Source organism: Salvelinus fontinalis, chromosome 15 (assembly GCF_029448725.1).
Source record: "Salvelinus fontinalis isolate EN_2023a chromosome 15, ASM2944872v1, whole genome shotgun sequence".
Classification (NCBI taxonomy): Eukaryota; Metazoa; Chordata; class Actinopteri; order Salmoniformes; family Salmonidae; genus Salvelinus; species Salvelinus fontinalis.
The window spans coordinates 19,506,922-19,529,426 of record NC_074679.1 but is presented as its reverse complement, the minus strand read 5'-3'; the positions used below and the strand labels follow the sequence as shown (position 1 = coordinate 19,529,426).

The window sequence follows — 22,505 nt, the reverse complement described above, 5'->3', positions numbered from 1 at the left end:
ACAGTCCAGTTCAAAGTGAATGATGGCAGGCCCTACTGCCTATAAACACACAGTCCAGTTCAAAGTGAATGATGGCAGGCCCTACTGACTATAAACACACAGTCCAGTTCAAAGTGAATGATGGCAGGCCCTACTGCCTGTAAACACACAGTCCAGTTCAAAATGAATGATGGCAGGCCCATGTGGCAAATGGCTTATTTTCATAAAGACCTACTGTAGCTCTGAAGGGCTATAACGGACCGGTCTGTGTAGACTCCGGTCCTGGACGAGACAGATGTTTTTATTTGGTTTTATTGACTGCAATGTCTATTAAATTGTCCAATTGTCTATAGTATTGAGCTGGCCTCTAGTCTAGGAAACATAGATGATCAGGTTCTCTATAGATTCAGCTTTGCCCTCTCAAGTCAGACCTACATAATTGATAACTGTTTAAGAAACTCAATGATCTCTCTCACTCACACACTTCTCCAGTTTCCGACACCTCCAACACCTCAGACTCAGAAATAACCATCAAACAACGTCAGTGAGTGCTGGGGGAGAAGTCTAATGTTAGAAGAGCCTTTAGCACTACTGTAAATAACCACTTAGGCCCTATTCCCACTACAAGATATGAAGGATAGTCTGAGGAGTGGGTCGGTAAAAGAGAGTTTTACTATTCAATTCACATTGAATCCTTGTTTTACCCGATGTTGTCGCCGGAAACACAACAGTCTTGGTCCGCAGATCAAATTGCTGGAAATATCACAGCAGCCACTAGCCAGTAAGCAAAAACTATTCAACAATGACAGACACTTTATCGAAAACATATTACACTATTGAATAGTGCAACAATTCATAAGCATGTACTGTATGTGCAGACAATTAAAGGGTTTATTTTCTCGTCTGTAGGCTACACTTGTTACATTTTAGCTTCAAGACAAAAGCACAGAGTTGATATTTATCAATATCATGCAAATCATTACATTTTGCAATGTGGGTATAAGTGAATTCACCGCAACAGGCTGTTTTATATGAAAGCACATACCCACCATGCACTCTGATTCCATCTGAGCCAAGGGAAACGTAACATCATGCTTTTATAGTCTCAAATAGGCCAATTATTTGTGTTCTGAGAAAATGTGAATGTGATCAAATTTGATTTCTATTCACACTTTGGGTGGCGTGATTACATAGGCTTTTTTAATCCAAAATGAATAACTGGAATGAATCAATCAACACAAAAGTGATGACATACTGTATGAGTATGTTTTTAAATTACAGATGCAAAGGCCTACATTATGGAGCTCAGCCCTGTTAGTTTTTGTCCAATCGCAGGTGTTTGTATGCGTTTTCCACAAGTTTGTTTTTAAACCATTATGACCAAATTAGAAAAATAATCTGATCCCATCATAGCCCATATAAAACCGTTTTTTTACAGCTGATTTACAGTGCATTTGGAAAGTATTCAGACCCCTTGACTTTTTCCACATTTTGTTACGTTACAGCCTTATTCTAAAATGTATTAAATAACAAATAAAATCCTCATCAATCTACACACAAAACCCCATAATAACAAAGCAAAAACAGTTTTTTAGAAATGTTTGAAAATGTATTAAAATAAAAAAAAACAGAAATACCTTATTTACACAAGTATTCAGACCCTTCGCAATAAGACTCAAAATTGATCTCAGGTGCATCCTGTTTCCATTGATCATCCTTAAGATGTTTCTACAACTTGATTGGAGTCTACCTGTGGTAAATTCAATTGATTCGGCATGATTTGCAAAGGCACACACATGTCTATATAAGGTCCCACAGTTGGCAGTGCATGTCAGAGCAAAAACCAAGCCATGAGGTCGAAGGAATTGTCCATAGAGCTCTGAGACAGGATTATGTCGAGGCACAGATCTGGGTAATGGTACCAAAGAATTTCTGCAGAATTGAAGGTCCACAAGAACACAGTGGCCTCCATCAGTCTTAAATGGAAGAAGTTTGGAACCACCAAGACTCTTCCTAGAGCTGGCCGCCCAGCCAAACAGATCAATTGGGGGAGAAGGGCCTTGGTCAGGGAGGTGACCAAGAACCTGATGGTCACTCTGACAGAGCTCCAGAGTTCCTCTGTGGGGATGGGAGAACCTTCCAGAAGGACAACCATCTCTGCAGGACTCCACCAACCAGGCTTTTACGGTAGAGTGGCCAGACGGAAGCCACTCCTCAGTAAAAGGCACATGACAGCCCACTTGGAGTTTGCCAAAAGGCACCTAAAGGACTCAGACCATGAGAAACAAGATTCTCTGGTCTGATGAACCCAAGATTGAACTGAATGCCAAGCTTCACGTCTGGAGGAAACCAGGCACTGCTCATCACCTGGCCAATACCATCCCTATGGTGAGGCATGGTAGCGGCAGCATCATGCTGTAGGGATGTTTTTCAGCGGAAGAGACTGGGAGTCTAGTCAGGATCGTGGGAAAGATGAACGGAGCAAAGTACAGAGCGATCCTTGATGAAAACCTGCTTCAGACCGCTCAGGACCTCAGACTGGAGCGAAGGTTCACCTTCCAACAGGACAACAACCCTAAGCACACAAGCAAGACAATGCAGGAGTGGCTTCAGGACAAATTTCTGAATGTCCTTGAGTGGCCCAGCCAGAGCCCGGACTTGAACCCGATCGAACGTCTATGGAAAGACCTGAAAATAGCTGTGCAGCAACGCTACCCATCCAACCTGACAGAGCTTCAGAAGATCTGCAAAGAAGAATGGGAGAAAATCCGCAAATACAGGTGTGCCAAGCTTATACCCAAGAAGACTCGAGGCTGTAATCGCTACCAAAGGTGCTTCAACAAAGTACTGAGTAAAGGGTCTGAATACTTATGTAAATGTGAAATCTGTTTTTTTATTTAATACATTTTAGATTAAGGCTGTAATATAACAAAATGTGGAAAAAGTGAAGGGGTCTGAATTCTTTCCGAATGCACTGTATTACTGTGCCATACACTACAACTAGGGTCTGGAGTTGGTTAGGTTAGCCTACTACCAGATCAGGAAAAACTCTGTGCCCCAGGAAAACAATTCTCCACCACAACTCTGGGACCTGTTGTGCCAACTCTGAAATCACCACACAATGTTACAAATTTAAAAAAGATATTCTATTTGTTTGATCTACCTTTAACATGTTTTTGGTGGTGGGGATTGGCTTCCATAGTTTTACATGGGCTCAGTGCAGACGGCAGCTACTTGCGACAGTTTCAGACTGTAACAGGCTGTTAATGCAGTTTCAGACTGTAACAGGCTGTTAATGCAGTTTCAGACTGTAACAGGCTGTTAATGCAGTTTCAGACTGTAACAGGCTGTTAATGCAGTTTCAGACTGTAACAGGCTGTTAATGCAGTTTCAGACTGTAACAGGCTGTTAATGCAGTTTCAGACTGTAACAGGCTGTTAATGCAGTTTCAGACTGTAACAGGCTGTTAATGCAGTTTCAGGTAAAACTCAATAGAAAAAAAGTCTCAAATATTAGGAAAATATCGATAAATTTCAGATGTTTCAAAAACATTGCTCTGCTATTACCATTTATACAGTATGAATGTTGGCTCAATGAAACAATTTGGTTTACACTGCCCTGCTTCAAGGGTGGCAACTTTCAGGTGAGGGTCATGCGCTACCTCCGGTGGTAGTGGACGAGACGTAGCAAGTACACATTTGACATATTGACATTTTGAGTAATATGTGTAGCCGACGATATTTTTACGCAAAGTGTATTCAGTGAGAAGATGCTCTTTGTCGCCCACACGTCTAGTGTCTGCCTGAACAACAACACTAGAGCTGGAAGCCTGACATAACACTCTGATTAGAAGGGTTTTCATGGCTCCGTCTAGCACCCCAAAGTGATATGTATTTACACACACACAATTTGGAAAGGGAAGCCGTAACATGTAATCATAGCAGCAGAGTGAGCCAGTGAAGCTAATAGTTAGCCAGGCTAAAACTAGACTCGCTCTGACCGTTACGCGTCCACAGAGACCGCACCGGCCGTTACGCGTCCACAGAGACCGCACCGGCCGTTACTCGTCCACAGAGACCGCACCGGCCGTTACGCGTCCACAGAGACCGCACCGGCCGTTACGCGTCCACAGAGACCGCACCGGCCGTTACTAGTCCACAGTGACCGCAGAGAATATACATGTACACACACGCTGGGCAGACAAATGTGTGTGTGCGTACACACACACACACACACACACACACAGTACCAGTCAAAGGTTTGGACACACCTACTTATTCAAGGGTTTTTCTTTATTTTTACTATTGTATACATTGTAGAATAATAGTGGATATATCAAAACAAAGAAATAACACATATGGTTTGAGCTTAGTTTGACTGTCAGGACAATGACCCAAAACACCTCCAGGCTGTGAAAGGGATATTTGACCAAGGACAGTGATGCAGTGCTGCATCAGATGACTTGGCCTCCACAATCACCCGACCTCAACACAATTGAGGTGGTTTGGGGTGAGTTGAACTGTAGAGTGGGAAAAGCAGCCAACAAGGAAAAGCAGCCAAGTGCTCAGCATATGTGGGAACTCCTTCAAGACCGTTGGAAAATAATTCTTCATGAAGCTGGTTGAGAGAATGCCAAGAGTGTGCAAAGCTGTCATCAAGGCACAGGGTGGCTACTTTGAAGAATCTCAAATATAAAATATATTTTGATTTGTTAAACACTTTTTTGGTTACTACATCATTCCATATGCGTTATTTCACACTTTTATGTTTTCACTATTATTCTACAATGTAGAAAATAGTCAAAATGAAGAAAAACCCTGGTAGGTGTGTCCAAACTTTTGACTGGTACTGTCACGCCCTGACCTTAGTTATCTATGTTTTCTTTATTATTTTGGTTAGGTCACGGTGTGACTAGGGTGGGTATGCTAGTTTTGTCTTGTCTAGGGTTTTGTATATCTAAGAGTTTTGTAGGTCTAGGTATATATATGTGTATGGTGGCCTGATATGGTTCCCAATCAGAGGCAGCTGTTTATCGTTGTCTCTGATTGGGGACCATATTTAGGTAGCCATTTTCCCTTGGGTATTTGTGGGTTCTTATCTATGTGTAGTTGCCTGTCAGCACTCATTTGTATAGCTTCATGGTTCGTTTTGTTCAGTGTTCATTCTTGTAATAAAGAAGAATGTACGCATACCACGCTGCGCCTTGGTCTCCTCCTTACAACGGCCGTGACAGGTACTGTACATACAGCTCCTGTAGAGAGGAGCGAGGGAGGTAGGAGGGAGCAAGGGAGGGAGTGGGGACATAGTGATGGAGGGAGGGGGGCAGAGGGAGGGAGGAATAGTCAGTGAGGGAGATGGAGGAGGAGAGGACCCCCCTTCTAAAGCTTGTTGTCATTGTGTCTATAGCTCTGTGCACAGTGAAAACCATGCTGGTCTAAACCAATAAAGCAGGAGCAGAAAACTCACAGCTTACACTCCCCTGCTGGGACACAATCACACACCCCAGCGTGCACACATATGTGTGTGTGTGTGCAGCAAAACCCAGTAGCTGGGAGGGAGGAAGAAAATCTATTTTCTCCACTTGTATTTATTTATTTCCAAAAATATTTATATATTTGTCTGTCTATTTATGTGAAAACGGAATTGGGTCTGGCCGCTCTTTGTTGCCATGGTAGCAACGGTCCAGTGTTCCAAACGACACGGCTGGTAGCGGCTGTACAATCAGGGGCCGCGTCTCAGAGTAAGAGTGCTGATCTAGGATCAGGTCCCCACTGATCTTGGTCATTATGCATACCACTGCTGGCTTGCTTCTGAAGCTAAGCAGGGTTGGTCCTTGGTCCTAGATGCTGCTGGAAGTGGTGTTGGAGGGCCAGTAGGAGGCACTCTTTCCTCTGGTCTAAAAAAATATCCCAATGCCCAAGGGCAGTGATTGGGGACACTTCCCTGTGTAGGGTGGCGTCTTTCGAATGGGACGTTAAACGGGTGTCCTGACTCTCTGAGGTCATTAAAGATCCCATGGCACTTATCGTAAGAGTAGGGGTGTTAACCCCGGTGTCCAGGCTAAATTCCCAATCTGGCCCTCAAACCATCACGGTCACCTAATAATCCCCAGTTTACAATTGGCTCTTTCATCCCCCTCCTCTCCCCTGTAACTATTCCCCAGGTCGTTGCTGCAAATGAGAATGTGTTCTCAGTCAACTTACCTGGTAAAATCAAGGATAAATTAAAATAAAAAATAAAAAAGTATGATCCAAAAGTTACAAAATCAAATCAAAGTTTATTGGTCATGTACACAGATTTGTAGATTTTAATAGCAGGTGCAGCGAAATGCTTACGTTTCTAGCTCCAAGGGCGCACTAATATTTAGTAACACAATAAGAATACACGCATAATCCAAAAGTTAAAAAATAGATTAAATTAAGAAATATCAGAAAGAGCAATGTCAGAGTCTGGAATATTACAGCCTGAAGAGATTTTTTCTGTCACTGGCCTACAAACAATACCCCATAATGTCAAAGTCGATTTATGTTTTTAGAAATGTTTACAAATTAATAAAAAGCTGAAATGTCTTGAGTCAATAAGTATTCAACCCCTTTGTTATGGAAGCCTAAATAAGTTCAGGAGTAAAAATGTGCTTAACAAGTCACACAATAAATTGCATGGACTCACTCTGTGTGCAATAATAGTGTTTAACATGGTCATCTCTGTACCCCACACATACAAGTATCTGTAAGGTTCCTCAGTCAGACAGTGAATTTCAAACACAGATTCAACCACATAGACCAGGGAGGTTGTCCAATCGCTCACAAAGAAGGGCACCTATTGGTACATGGGGGAAAATAAAAAAAGCAGACATTTAATATCCCTTTGAGCATGGTGAAGTTAATTACACTTTAGATGGTGTATCAATACACCCAGTCACTACAAAGATACAGGCATCCTTCCTAACTCAATTGCCAGAGAGGAAAGAAACCGCTCATGGATTTCACCATGAGGCCAATGGCGACTTCAAAACAGTTAGGGTTTAATGGCTGTGATAGGAGAAAACTGAGGATGGATCAACAACATCGTAGTTCCTCCACAATACTAACCTTTTGAGTGAAAAGAATGAAGCCTGTACAGAATACAAATATTACAAAATAAGGCACTAAAGTAAAAACTGCAAAACATTTGGCAAAGAAATACATTTTATGTTCTGAATACAAATTCAGGACATAATGTTTAGGGCAAATCCAACACAACACATCACTGCGTATCACTCTTCATATTTTCAAGCATGGTGGTGGCTGCGTCCTGTTATGGGTATGCTTGTCATCGACAAGGACTAGGAAAGTTAAGATAAAAATAAACAGAATGGAGCTAAGCACAGGCAAAATCCTAGAGGAAAGCCTGGTTCAGTCTGCTTTCCAACAGAAACGGGGAGACAAATTCACCTTTCAGCAAGACAATAACTTAAAACAAAGCCAAATATGAACTAGTGTTTCTTACCAAGAAGACATTGAACGTTCCTGAGTGGCCTAGTTACAGTTTTGACTTAAATCTGCTTGATAATATATGGAAAGACTTAAAAATGGCTGCCTAGCAATAATCAATAACCAGAGCTTGAAGAATTCTTTCAAGAATAATGTGCAAATATTGTACAATCCAGGTGGGCAAAACTCTTAGAGACTTACCCAGAAAGACTCACAACTATAGTCTCTGCCTGTCACGATCGTTGTAATATGAATCGGACCAAAATGCAGCGTGGTATGGTTCCATCCTCTTTATTTGGAAGTGAAACACACAGAAAACAATAAAGCGCAAAACGAAACGTGACGCAAATGTAGTGCTCGCAGGCAACTAGACATAGACAAGATCCCACACACAACAGGTGGAAAAAGCTGCCTAACTATGATCCCCAATCAGAGACAACGAAAGACAGCTGCCTCTGATTGGGAACCATACCAGGCCAACATAGAAATATAAAAACTAGAGTACCCACCCTAGTCACACCCTGACCTAACCAAAATAGAGAATAAAAAGGCTCTCTAAGGTCAAGGTGTGACACTGCCAAAGGTGAATTTAACATGTAATGACTCAGGGGGTTGAGCAAGTGATAGTGAAAGAGGAGAAAGGAGAGACCAAAAGAGCCTTTGAGAAGCCTGTATGAGAAGCTCTTCGATTCAGCATCCCTCCATTCCTCTCTCTCTCTGACTTTTTCATCCATCCCTTCTCACTGTATTGACGATGGTCCTATGGTAATGCCTTTCCCACCTGCGAGTCATGAATATGACATTAACCCTGACACACACACACACACACACACACACACACACAGGCGTGAAGAGCACATTAAAACTGACTGAGATATGTATGCATCTCACATGTCATATGTCGCTGCAACGGAAGGCGACACGGTTACGAGAGCGATGCTGTATGTGTGGGCGATTCTCATGAAATCAGTTTTAGCAATTTGAGTTGCAAAACCATGATGCATCGACAAAAATTAACTACAGTATCATTCTGAGGACTAAGATGTCTAGTTTTTGCGAAGTGTCTTATTTTAAATACATTTTAGCTTGAATTTTGTTCATTTTCCCCCCCAAATCCTCATTACCGAAATGCATCCGATTGAAATTCTTGGGTCATATAATAAAATACAAATATGTTGCTGTAGTAGTTTGTCCATAAATCATAAAAGATTTATACTAGTTTAAGTTTATATTAAATTTTAATATGTATTATGTACAAACACAGTGTCTGTGGACATGTGTCTCATTACCGTAACACTCAATCATTTTTGTTATGAAGTTGTATTCACCCATCATCAAGAGAAGTACTAGTAAAGGTTAAGTGAATGTATTTGTTTATAACCTTCAGAATGAGGTTCTTATTCTAAATAAGAATGTTCTCAACTAACATCAAGGCGGTGGCCCGTTCCTGTAGGTTCATGCTCTACAACATCCGCAGAGTACGACCCTGCCTCACACAGGAAGCGGCGCAGGTCCTAATCCAGGCACTTGTCATCTCCCGTCTGGATTACTGCAGCTCGCTGTTGGCTGGGCTCGCCGCCTGTGCCATTAAACCCCTACAACTCATCCAGAATGCCGCAGCCCGTCTGGTGTTCAACCTTCCCAAGTTCTCTCACGTCACCCCGCTCCTCCGCTCTCTCCACTGGCTTCCAGTTGAAGCTCGCATCCGCTACAAGACCATGGTGCTTGCCTACGGAGCTGTGAGGGGAACGGCACCTCAGTACCTCCAGGCTCTGATCAGGCCCTACACCCAAACAAGGGCACTGCGTTCATCCACCTCTGGCCTGCTCGCCTCCCTACCACTGAGGAAGTACAGTTCCCGCTCAGCCCAGTCAAAACTGTTCGCTGCTCTGGCCCCCCAATGGTGGAACAAACTCCCTCACGACGCCAGGACAGCGGAGTCAATCACCACCTTCCGGAGACACCTGAAACCCCACCTCTTTAAGGAATACCTAGGATAGGATAAAGTAATCCTTCTGCCCCCCCCCCCCCCCTTAAAAGATTTTGATGCACTGTTGTAAAGTGGCTGTTCCACTGGATGTCATAAGGTGAATGCACCAATTTGTAAGTCGCTCTGGATAAGAGCGTCTGCTAAATGACTTAAATGTAAAATGTAAATGTAAAAACACCCCCTTTACCCCACTTGGCCTTCTCATTACGGAAACAGCTAAAAATTGGAAAAATATTACATTCTATAATTTAATTTTAAATATATAATTTTTTCAGTCTTATGTATAACACAGCCATTTTCATTTGGGCAGACATGTTAAAAAGTATTACAAATTCATTTGTTTATGACTTTTTTGGACTGTTGCGGTAATTAACATTTGGTGGAAATTGTGGTAAAAATCCATCATACCTGATCAAAAAACATAATAACTATGAAATACAAAATCTCAGTGATCCAAAGGGAATTTTTTTGAAAAATTACAAGCTCTCACAGTCTCACTGCAGAATCCAAAAACGGAAAACGTTGATTCAACCAGTTTTTGCCCAGTGGGAGAATACAATATCAGAACAGTAAACATAAAGCGCAGCAGAGTATAGGCTGATTGATTAGTTTGTCCGTTTTTTGGGTGAGTGAACGCATGTTGGAGAGGAACAAGTCAGGAAGCGAAGCACAGAGGCCCAGTCTCCTAAAACGCAACCCTGCTGCGCCTCCCCCTTCTCCTCCAGTGTACAGCTCCATAGTCCAAGCTAGTAGACTGACTCATAATTATGGACGGAGTCCTTTCGCAAATATTTCTGTGCATGAAAACAGAATTTTGAGGGCACAAACCAGTTGGCAATGTAATATTCAGAAGCACATCCCGAGTGAAAGTAGTACCTTATACAAAAAATCCATGCGTAAGTAGTCCCTTGACAAAAATCCATGAGTAAACAAACAAAAACACTAGCAGCAACAAAGCTGGGGGAGGCTCTCATGATTATTGACTATGTGGAAACTGCCCAGATAGTAATGGCTGGGCATAGAAGGCTGGAGAAGACAGAATAAACCAGAGGGGCCATGCAGACAGATGACAACAGACAAAGTGTTTTGCCCCTGCTAGCTAATGTTGTTTTAATGGCATTATTTAATATAGTGCTGTTGAGTACATTGCCGTTGTGTATCGGTACTAGATTGATTTTCAAGTTCCGCCTGGTGGTTCAGAGCTAGCACCCATCTAGCTTAGACACTTCTCCCCATACCTGCCTTCCAGACGCAAAGCATCATGGAAGCTGTTGTAATCTCATAATTCTAACAAATTCCTTCCTGGTTTGATAAAAGGCTATTTTATAGCTTAATCGCTAAATTTTTTTAAACACTTACAGGTAATTTGGATAACTAGGGCCACTAACAACTTGGAGTCGTGGAGACAAGCTGTGGAACGTTCCTTTAAGTTTAGGCATTAATTCTAAATGGTTAAGTTAATGGTTAAGGTTTGTGATAGGGTTAAAAAATATATAACGAGTGCCTAGAACTAGGATTGAACACGCAACCCTCGGAGCCAAAGCTCGTGGCTTACGCCCATCCGCCATCCCCAACGCCCTAGCAAAACACAAGCCTACTTGTTGGTAGTGTGCTCACCGTTGCCCCTAGTGGCCGCTTACCTGGAAAGACATGGAATTTCCCAGTAGATCTTGACCAACCTGGCTGGTCAGGCAGTGGCACTGTGTGTTACACGGGAGTCAGTAACAGAAGTAAAACCTCCCTAAACTGGGATCTGAGCCAGGGACACACCTACTTGAACATTTCCCATACGGCTCATACACACACATGCACTCACACACTCTCTGACCCACTTTATTGAGCTGAAGCTGACTAACCAAGAACAGACCGCTCACTAGTTACAATTTGGCCGTGGGTGGTTGAGGGTTACACGCGTACACACAGGAACTAGGTCTTAAATAACTTCAACTGTGTTACCAGATTTTTCACTGAGCCTCCAGCTACAAGTGTGTCTATAAAAATCCTCCCATGCAGTGTCACTGACATCTCCTTCTATTCTCTGACCCCTCTCCTCCCTTATTGTCTCCCTCCATCCCCCCTCCTTCCCTCCTGTTTTCCTAACTGACATAACCTCTACGGTCCATTCCTTCCCTTCTTACCGCCCTCTAGTCTTACATTTCTCTCCTTCCTCCCATACAATCTCTATCCCCGTTTTTCTTTGATAGCCGTCCTCCTCCTCTCTCCTGCAGCTGGCTGGTCGGTCATAAAAGGTGTAAGCTAACACAACGTCTGAAACCTGAAGCACAGCACAGCGAACTAACACATCCACTTCAAAAAGAAAGGAAAAGACACACTTTGAGTTCAGATCCCTCCATTATGAATGGAAGGGGAGAATGGGGGAGGAAAAAGCTTCTACCATCAATCCATGAAATCCGTCAGAAACGGAGACCCCTCTCTGCTCTGCTGTACCTGTAGTCATGCAATTAGGCTACACTTAATCCCCCTCTTTCTTTTTTTCTTCTCTTTCTTTTCTCTCCATCCATCGCCCTCCAACACAGAGCCTTGCGGACACACACGGCAGTGACAGATTTCGGCAAGTGACATTTTCTAACATCGACCCCGCTGCTGCACTCTTCAACTGTGCAGTGCCCCCCCCCCCTTGTGTGTTTGTACGCTCAGCACGCTTCCTGGAAGCCAACAGCAGAGACTGAGAACCAGGTCTCCCCACAGTGGCTCTGTGAAGGTCATGATTAGCATAAGAACACTAATGTCTGCTGGTTCTGTCAGAGGAGGGAACAGGAAGCAGAAGATTACAGAGGTGATGGACGTTTCATGCATGCATCCCAAATGGTACCCTTTTCCCTTTATAGTGCACTACTTTTGCCCGGTTCCATAGGGCTCTGTTGAGAAGTAGTGCACTATATAGGGAATAGGGCGCAATTTGGGACTGAACACATGTCCCTGTCCTCTCCGAGAGACTTAGCATATACCAGCCCTGTTCTTGTCAGAACAACACAGATTTGCCGAAACAACAACCCTCAGGTCAACCTCTCTCTCTCCCCATCCCTAATAGCCTTGTCTGAGCAAGGACAGTTCATAGGGCAGCAGCCTATCCTCTGTTTCTGTTTACAGGCAGATGTATGTACAAGTACACTCCCTGGAGAGGATGGTAGTCTATCGCAAGGCCCAATCAATAATAACAGAACACTTTGTCCCAATGATGAGAATGAATCACATCAAACCATTCTAGTTATGCATCTTGTTCCTGATAAGAACAGAGCGTTTCCGAGCCAGAGAGCTCAACAAGCAAATAAAGTCTCCCAACGTCCCTTTACACAAATCATCAATATGACTGCCTAGTGCCTTTAATAGTCCTGTATTAGCGGACCGATAGATCCATCTGCAGCGCCAGCGCTGGCAGCACCCCCACCCCCAAACTACATCACGTGGCTTTGCATATCGGGTGGGCCATTTAAAACAGTTGATGCTTATCATCACCATCATAATTATCATTGGTCATATTGATAATTGAAAAGTTTTTAAAAAGTATTTAAAAAAATATATATATATTCTGATTTTTCAGGGGCAGCACCCTCAGCACCCCTACTTCCTGGCTGCCCTCCAACATTGCTCTGAATGGAAAAGTTTGTAATGTCAGCTCTATTCTCATTCTATGTGAAAGCCTTTACCTGCTAAGTGTAATTCACTGAGAGAGTGCCAAACGTTCACCCTATAATCTACTATAATACGATATACTGACACGCTTGCCAATTACCACTATGTAATGGAGGCTGAGAAAGAGGTCAACTTTATCTGAACCCATACACAAACACGCACACAGGACTAAACACTGATATTCTCCCACCCTCTTTAAGACCATGCAGCTTCCTGGGGACCATACCAACATCCTGTACCATTTCTACTAAATAACTCAATAAAACAATGAATTGTCCTAGTTCTGATTCAGATGTTGGATAGTGGGGTTTTGTATAGGTGATGAAATTGTCCCAAACATGATGGTTTCTCCCAGTTCCACTATGATTGTAATAGAAATCTGTTAACCCTTGGTTGTCTTTCCTGATCAGTGAGCTCTTGATCTCCATAGGCTCCAGCTGTCTGGTGCTACACAGCACCACGTGTGTCCACGCTGGGGACTGCTCTATTGGCCTACCACTAACTCATCATCTGTGCACTGACCGCAGTGACTACGGTAAACAAGCACCTCTCAGAGTGACCTCCTCTATTGCCATCAGACAGGTAGGGCCTTCTGTAAATACAGCCAGCCTGGATCTCTCGACATTAGACAAGTAGGGCCTTCTGTAGATACAGCCAGCCTGGATCTCTTGCCATCAGACAGGTAGAGATAACTGTAGATACAACCACCCTGGAATGGCAGACTATGAGGCAGCAGGTAGCCTAGTGGTTAGAGCGTTGGGCCAGTAACCGAAATTTGGCTGGATCGAATCCCCGAGCTGACATCTGTGGTTCTGCCCCTGAACAAGGCACATAACCCACTGTTCCCCGGTCCTAAACGATATCCCAACCGCCATCGATAAGAAACAATACTGTGCAGCCGTATTCATTGACCTGGCCAAGGCTTTCGACTCTGTCAATCACCACATCCTCATCAGCAGACTCGATAGCCTTGGTTTCTCAAATGATTGCCTCGCCTGGTTTACCAACTACTTCTCTGATAGAGTTCAGTGTGTCAAATCGGAGGACCTGTTGTCCGGGCCTCTGTCAGTCTCTATGGGGGTGCCACAGGGTTCAATTCTTGGACCAACTCTCTTCTCTGTTTACATCAATGATGTCGCTCTTGCTGCTGGTGAGTCTCTGATCCACCTCTACGCAGACGACACCATTCTGTATAATTCTGGCCCTTCTTTGGACACTGTGTTAACAACCCTCCAGACGAGCTTCAATGCCATTACAACTCTCCTTCCGTGGCCTCCAATTGCTCTTAAATACAAGTAAAACTAAATGCATGCTCTTCAACCGATCGCTGCCTGCACCTGCCCGCCCGTCCAACATCACTACTCTGGACGGCTCTGACATAGAATATGTGAACAACTACAAATACCTAGGTGTCTGGTTAGACTGTAAACTCTCCTTCCAGACTCACATCAAACATCTCCAATCCAAAGTTAAATCTAGAATTGGCTTCCTATTTCGCAACAAAGCATCCTTCACTCATGCTGCCAAACATACCCTTGTAAAACTGACCATCCTACCGATCCTCGGCGATGTCATTTACAAAATAGCCTCCAATACCCTACTCAATAAATTGGATGCAGTCTATCACAGTGCCATCCGTTTTGTCACCAAGCCCCATATACTACCCACCACTGCGACCTGTACGCTCTCGTTGGCTGGCCCTCACTTCATACTCGTCGCCAAACCCACTGGCTCCAGGTCATCTACAAGACCCTGCTAGGTAAAGTCCCCCCTTATCTCAGCTTGCTGGTCACCATAGCAGCACCCACCTGTAGCACGCGCTCCAGCAAGTATATCTCTCTGGTCACCCCCAAAACCAATTCTTCCTCTCCTTCCAGATCTCTGCTGCCAATGACTGGAATGAACTACAAAAATCTCTGAAACTGGAAACACTTATCTCCCTCACTAGCTTTAAGCACCAGCTGTCAGAGCAGCTCACAGATTACTGCACCTGTACATAGCCCATCTATAATTTAGCCCAAACAACTACCTCTCCCCCTACTGTATTTATTTATTTTGCTCCTTAGCACCCCATTATTTCTATCTCTACTTTGCACATTCTTCCACTGCAAATGTACCATTCCAGTGTTTTACTTGCTATATTGTATTTACTTCAACACCATGGCCTTTTTTTTTGCCTTTACCTCCCTTATCTCACCTCATTTGCTCACATTGTATATAGACTTATTTTTCTACTGTATTATTGACTGTATGTTTGTTTTACTCCATGTGTAACTCTGTGTTGTTGTATGTGTCAAACTGCTTTGCTTTATCTTGGCCAGGTCGCAATTGTAATTGAGAACTTGTTCTCAACTTGCCTACCTGGTTAAATAAAGGTGAAATAAATAAATAAAATAAAAAGACATCAATGTAAAATAAGAATTTGTTCTTAACTGACTTGCCTCGTTAATAAAATAATAATAATTCAACAACCATGCTCATTCTCAAATATCAGGGTAAAAATATTATAACTTTTATGTTCAGACCGTGAAGGTTAGGCTAGACTGGAATGGGGAGATGGTCCAGAGAAAAGTTGAGTTTATGAGTGCTCTGCATCCACTTAGAATAGACCCATTTATGAATGGGACAATTACGCACCATGGGAGTTGAACCTGATCTCATTTTTATGGTTTTAATTGGGATCATCCCACCAGTACTTTCCCTCCCCCTGCGGGCTTTTCACAGCAGTCAGGGTCATGACGCATATCCTCTGTTCACTATAGGTTTACAGTATGTGTGCTGTGCCGGGCAGAATGCTGTTATTTGTTCCCCAATAACTCCCTCCCCAAGGGGCTGCATTCATCAGTCTTTAGGGCCTAGACTCTTGGCAACGCACAGAACTTGGCAAAACCGCTTGAAATCCCCAATATGCTCAATTTTTTTTTTTAAAGCACACACAATCAAGTGTGGGGCGGCAGCGTAGCCTAGTGGTTAGAGCGTCGGACTAGTAACCGGAAGGTTGCAAGTTCAAATCCCCGAGCTGACAAGGTACAAATCTGTCGTTCTGCCCCTGAACAGGCAGTTAACCCACTGTTCCTAGGCCGTCATTGAAAATAAGAATTTGTTCTTAACTGACTTGCCTAGTTAAATAAAGGTTAAAAAAATATAAAAAAAAAAAGTGTAAAGGCCCATTGCGCTTTACAGCGAGAGAACCTTCTTTACGCACGTGCGCAGACACACACACACACACACACCACACACCCATGCACAGTAAAAATATTATGTATGCACATACAGTACATTAAAAGCCCTGGCGTTCATTTATCTGGATTCAGAAGAAGAAAAGTGGATGACCAAAGGGTTCTATCAACAGAAAATAACCCATCAATGGAAACAGAAAAAACCTATAATGGCAATAATCCACTAGGTCTTTATTAATCCCTATCCAAAACGATGTGTAATGAAGCAAATGGTACTGATGGATTTAAACTTTAGAAAAAGCTGATTGAATTGTATGTACATCATCATAATTGTTTTTTTTTTGCATAATGCCAGCTATTGAACGAGCAACAGGGACAAGGCTGTTTGCCTCTGAGCTGAGCTTTTCCCCATGGGCAGCCTCTCTGGCTCTTCAGCCCAGGCACAACACAGCCTCAATCAAACAGAAAAATATGCCTACAGTTAGATCTAGGACTATAACATTATCCAACTCACTTCTCGTTTCATGCCTCCTTCACATGGACACAGAAAATAATAGTACACCAGGTTTCCCAAACTCGGCCCCTCGGGCAAGGCCAAAGTTTTGGAAACCCTGTCTTACACCATGATGTCTTATGGTCTTTGCCTATGGGTCGCCCGTCACCAGATTCAGAGGCTGCTATAGCCGGGCAGCAGTGCATCTAACTCGGCTTACCTTGCTGGAGTAGGGGCCGGGAATCAGCAGCTTCAGCGCCTGCCTCTTCAGCTCTGCCAGCCGGGCATTGCAGTTCTCACACCATATCCCCCTCTCTCTCTCAGAACCAGGGGAGCTCCCGCTGCCAGAGCCCGGCGAACCTGTACCGAAACCTGGCGATCCACCCAGAGACCCGGGAGAACAGGTCCCGATCCCTGGGGATATGGTCCCGGGGGAACCAGAGAAAGAGCCCGGGGAAGAGGTGCCAGATCCTGGGGAGGGGGTGCCTGTGGAGCTAGGCATGGAGCCGACTCCCTCTGGAGCAGGTCTGCTGCCGGTCCGGGACTCCTCGTAGGCCTTTCTGTACCATGTCTCCGGGGAGAAGGAGGCTGATGTTGTCGGAGAGGTGTCGGTAATCTGTGGGAGCACCATAAAGACAATCCTACCTTTAAAGTCAAATTTGATTTGATTTGATTTAAATTGAGGATTGAGGAGACAAACTATAACTCACTAGAAGCACAACTCGGTCCATGGTATAAGACTTTATTGGCTAAATGGCAGAGATGCAAAAACCCGCGTAGGAAAGAAACAGTTTGAACAAATTTTTTTTAAAGCATTAGCCTACAAAAACTAAAAAGGTGAGTATGATCTATTTATCTGTTTACTGTTGCGTTCCCTAGCTAGCCTACCCGCTTCGCCGCAGTTGCCTAATTAATTGCCAACGGCATTCAAACCTGTAGCAAACATTACGGCATACCCTTACTGCTCTGATGCAATAAATGAGAGCTCTGCTACACTTTTCACTGTTGTTGCTAGTGTTTCTGATATAATCATCCAATCCACATAAAGTAGAAAAATAGACTAGGCTACTAACCCCGTATTTTCTGCTCCTGTTGGTCACAGACCTCTCTTTGGTCCCAGACAGAGAAGTCATGCTGAAGGTGAGGGAAGGGAGGAGTGGGGAGAAAATCTCGGTTGTTTTACACAAGGAGACCAAATCGATGTCAATGAATTCCACGCCCCTCCGCGTGCTTCTCAATCATGAACCAATATCACGCAGATTGGATATCAATATAGCATACTGTCTCCAACCATGAAACACAATAACCTAACAGTAACTCCGCTAAAATGTATCCAATACGCGCAATAAATAGTTCCAATCCACGGTCTCCTGTAACGATTTAAAATCCACAGTGAAAATGTGAACAGGTCCGCCTGTATGAGTGGGGTACAGACGGGTTTCTCTTTCTGGGAGCGACGAAACACAACAAGCAGGACAGTAGCAGAGTGAATGCAGCCGCTGCTGCACAGGCTCAGCGTAGACAGTGGGGACGCGCGTCTGCAGCGCTGTAGAGTCCGACGCAGAGGCACAGCTGTGGTATTCCTCTGGCTGTCCGTGTGCCTGCAGGAGGCTCAGTGCTCATCTGAAGCCATAGGTGCGACTGGAAATAGATGCTTGCGCACATCTGGCTGGGGGAGGGTCCTCTCTGCCCCTTCCTCGCTGGCGGACCAATAGTGAATAAATGCTTTGTTGGCTGACATGTGGCAGCTCATTTGTCCTATGTTAACTTTTGGAGGGAGTAAATGCTGACTAGAGAGGGATGTAGTAGGCCTACAGCTGACGATGGCTATGGTTGCAAGATTGCATTAAAAGTATCTGGTACAGAGGTGGTAGACTACAGTATGTTCAGTTGGATCAAAAAGGTTTAGGCCTAATCAGTAACATAATTCATAAATACTCATCATCATCATCATCTGTTTAACCTAATTTCTACCAGCAATTTCTACCAGCATGTCACCTGTGCAACTATAGGAGAAAAAACTGTATATCACCTTTACTCAACACACTGAGACACATAAAAAGCTCTCCCTCGCCCCCCACTTGAAAAAAATATGACCATAACTCTATCCTCCTAATTCCTGTATACAAGCAAAAATTCAAACAGGAAGTACCAGTCACGTGCTCAATACGGAAGTGGTCCAATAAAGTGGATGCTAAGCTACTTGACTGTTTCGCTAGCACAGGCTGGAATATGTTCCAGGTTTCATCCTATGGCATTGTGGAATTTACCGCATCGATTACCGGTGTCATTAATAAGTGCATTGACGACGTCTTCCCCACAGTGACCGTACGTACATATCCCAACCAGAAGCCATGGACTACAGGCAACATCTGCACTGAGCGAAAGGCTAGAGCGGCCGTTTTCAAGGAGTGGGACACTAATCCGTACGCTTATAAGAAATCCCGCTATGCCCTCAGACGAACCATCAAAGAGGCAATGTGGCAATACAGGACCAAGATCGAATCCTACTATACCGGCTCTGACGCTCATTGGAGGTGGCAGGGCTAGCAAACTATCCCAGATTACAAAGGGAAACCCACCTGCGAGCTGTCCAGTGACACAAGCCTACCAGACGCGCTAAATACCTTCTATGCTCGCTTCGAGGCAAGTAACACTGAACCATGCATGCACCAGCTGTTCCGGACGACTGTGTGGTCACGCTCTCCGTAGCTGATGTGAGTAAGACCTTTAAACATGTTAACATTCACAAGGTCGCAGGGTCAGATGGATTACAAGGACACGTACTCAGAGCATGCGCTGACCAGCTGGCAAGTGTCTTCGCCGACATTTTCAACCTCTCCCTGACCCGAGTTTGTAATAACTTTGTTTCAAGCAGACCATCATATTCCCTGTGCCCAAGAACACGTGAATGAAGAACGCCAAGGTAAACTGTCCTAATGACTATCGACCCGTAGCACTCACATCTGTAGCCATGAAATGCTTTGAAAGGCTGGTCATGGCTCACAACAACACCATCATCCCAGACACCATGGGCCCAATCCAAATCGCATACCGCCCCAAAAGATCCACAGATGACACAATCTCTATTGCATTCCACACTGGCCTTTCCCACCTGGACAAAAGGAATACCTATGTGAGAATGCTGTTCATTGACTACAGCTCAGCGTTTAACACCATAGTGCCCTCCAAACTCATCACTAAACTAAGGACCCTGGGATTAAACACCTGCCTCTGCAATTGGATCCTGGAATTCCTTGACGGGCAGCCCCCAGGTGGAGAGGGTAGGCAACAACACATCCGCCACGCTGATGCTCAACACGGGGGCCCCTCAGGACGATGAGACACCCTACAGGGAGGTCAGAGATCTGGCAGTGTGGTGCCAGGACAACAACCGGTCCCTCAATGTCAGCAAGACAAAGGAACTGATCGTGGACTACAGGAAACGGAAGGCCGAGCACACCCTCATTCACATCGATGTGGCTATAGTGGAGCGGTTCGAGAGCTTCAAGTTCCTCAGTGTCCACATCACAAAGGACCTGTTATGGTCCAACACACCAACACAGTCGTGAAGAGAGCACAACAACACCTCTTCCCCCCTCAGGAGGCTGAAAAGATTTGGCATGGGCACTGAAAGTCCGTATTGCCCAGCGACAGCCCCGAAACCTGAAGGATCTGGAGAAGGTCTGTATGGAGGAGTGGGCCAAAATCCCTGCTGCAGTGTGTGCAAACCTGGTCAAGAACTACAGGAAACGTATGATCTCTGTAATTGCAAACAAAGGTTTCTGTACCAAATATTAAGTTCTGCTTTGCTGATGTATCAAATACTTATGTCATGCAATAAAATGCAAATTAATTACTTAAAAATCATACAATGTGATTTTGAAGTTGAAGTGTACCTATGATGAAAATTACAGACCTCTAGGTGCTTTGTAAGTAGGAAAACCTGCAAATTCGGCAGTGTATCAAATACTTGTTCTCCCCACTGTATATACCAGACTGTGTCAGAAGAAGACCCTAACAATTGTGTATAGACTCCAGTCACCCAAGTAATAGACTGTTCAATACGGAAAAAGTGCAGTCTCAAAAACCATCAAGCGCTATGATGAAACTGGCTCTCATGAGGACCACCACAGGAAAGGAAGACCCAGAGTCCCTCTGCTGCAGAGGATAAGTTTATTAGAGTTACCAGCCTCAGAAATTGCAGTCCAAATAAATGCTTCACAGAGTTAAAGTAACAGACACATCTCAACATCCACTGTTCAGAGGAGACTGTGTGAATCAGGTCGTCATGGTCGAATTGCTGCAAAGAAACCACTACTAAAGGACACCAATAATAAGAAGAGACTTGCTTGGGCCAAGAAACACGAGCAATGGACATTAGACCGGTGGATATCTGTCCTTTGGTGTGAGGAGTCCAAATTGGAGATTTTTGGTTCCAACCACCGTGTCTTTGTGAGACAAAGAGTAGGTGAATGGATGATCTCTGCATGTGTGGTTCCCACCGTGAAGCATGGAGGAGGTGTGATGGTGTGGGGGGCTTTGCTGGTGACACTGTCGGTGATTTATTTAGAATTCAAGGCACACTTAACCAGCATGGCTACCATAGCATTCTACAGCGATATGCCATCCCATCTGGTTTGCGCTTAGTGGGACTATCATTTGTTTATCAACAGGACAATGACCCAACACACCTCCAGGCTAAGGGCTATTTGACCAAGAAGGAGAGTGATGGAGTGCTGTATCAGATGACTTGGCCTCCAGAATCACTTGACCTCAACCCAATTGAGATGATTTGGGATGAGTTGGACCGCAGAGTGAAGGAAAAGCAGCCTACAAGTGCTCAGCATATGTGGAAACTCCAAGACTGTTGGAAAAGCATTCTAGGTGAAGCTGGTTGAGAGAATGCCAAGAGTGTGCCAAGCTGTCATCTAGGCAAAGGGTGGCTACTTTGTAGAATCTAAAATCTAAAATATATTTTGATTTGTTAAACACTTTTTTGGTTAATAAATGATTCCATATGTGTTATTTCATAGTTAAAAAAATAAACAATTATTTAACCTTTATTTAACTAGGCAAGTCAGTTAATAACAAATTCTTATTTACAATGACGGCCTACACCGGCCAAACCCGGACGGCGCTGAGCCAATTGTGCGCCGCCCTATGGGACTCCCAATCACGGCCGGTTGTGATAGAGCCTGGATTAGAACCAGGGTGTCTGTAGTGATGCCTCTAACACTGAGATGCAGTGCCTTAGACCGCTGCGCCAAATAGTAAAAATAAAGAAAAACCCTTGAATGAGTAGGTGTGTCAAAACTTTTGACTGGTACTGTATATATCTGGACCCTTTCTATCTAAAATGATCTGCCGAAATTGTTGCAACCCCTATTACTAGCCTGTTCAACCTCTCTTTCGTGTCATCTGAGATTCCCAAAGATTGGAAAGCAGCTGCGGTCATCCCCCTCTTCAAAGGGGGGACACTCTTGACCCAAACTGCTACAGACCTATATCTATCCTACCCTGCATTTCTAAGGTCTTCGAAAGCCAAGTCAACAAACAGATTACCGACCATTTAGAATCCCACCGCACCTTCTTCGCTATGCAACCTGGTTTCAGAGCTGGTCATGGGTGCACCTCAGCCACGCTCAAGGTCTTAAACGATATCATAACCGCCATCGATAAGAAACAATACTGTGCAGCCGTATTCATTGACCTGGCCAAGGCTTTTGACTCTGTCA

General features: G+C 44.2%; 1 protein-coding gene across 3 annotated transcripts in view; it reads right to left on the bottom strand.

Moving 5' to 3' along the window:
* Window positions 1-18,431, bottom strand: part of kif26ba (kinesin family member 26Ba) — a 196,223-nt gene extending 177,792 nt beyond the window's left edge. Inside the window, exons 1-2 of one of the 3 annotated variants that reach the window (XM_055862875.1) lie at window positions 17,841-18,431; window positions 16,988-17,383 (exon numbers count right to left, since the gene is read on the bottom strand). In XM_055862875.1, coding sequence (XP_055718850.1) covers window positions 16,988-17,383; window positions 17,841-17,900 — 456 coding nt within the window. In that variant the 5' untranslated portion in view covers window positions 17,901-18,431. The remainder of the gene's footprint in view (window positions 1-16,987; window positions 17,384-17,840) is intronic. The other 2 variants (XM_055862874.1, XM_055862877.1) reach the window with 2 other exon arrangements.
* Window positions 18,432-22,505: the final 4,074 nt, after the last annotated feature.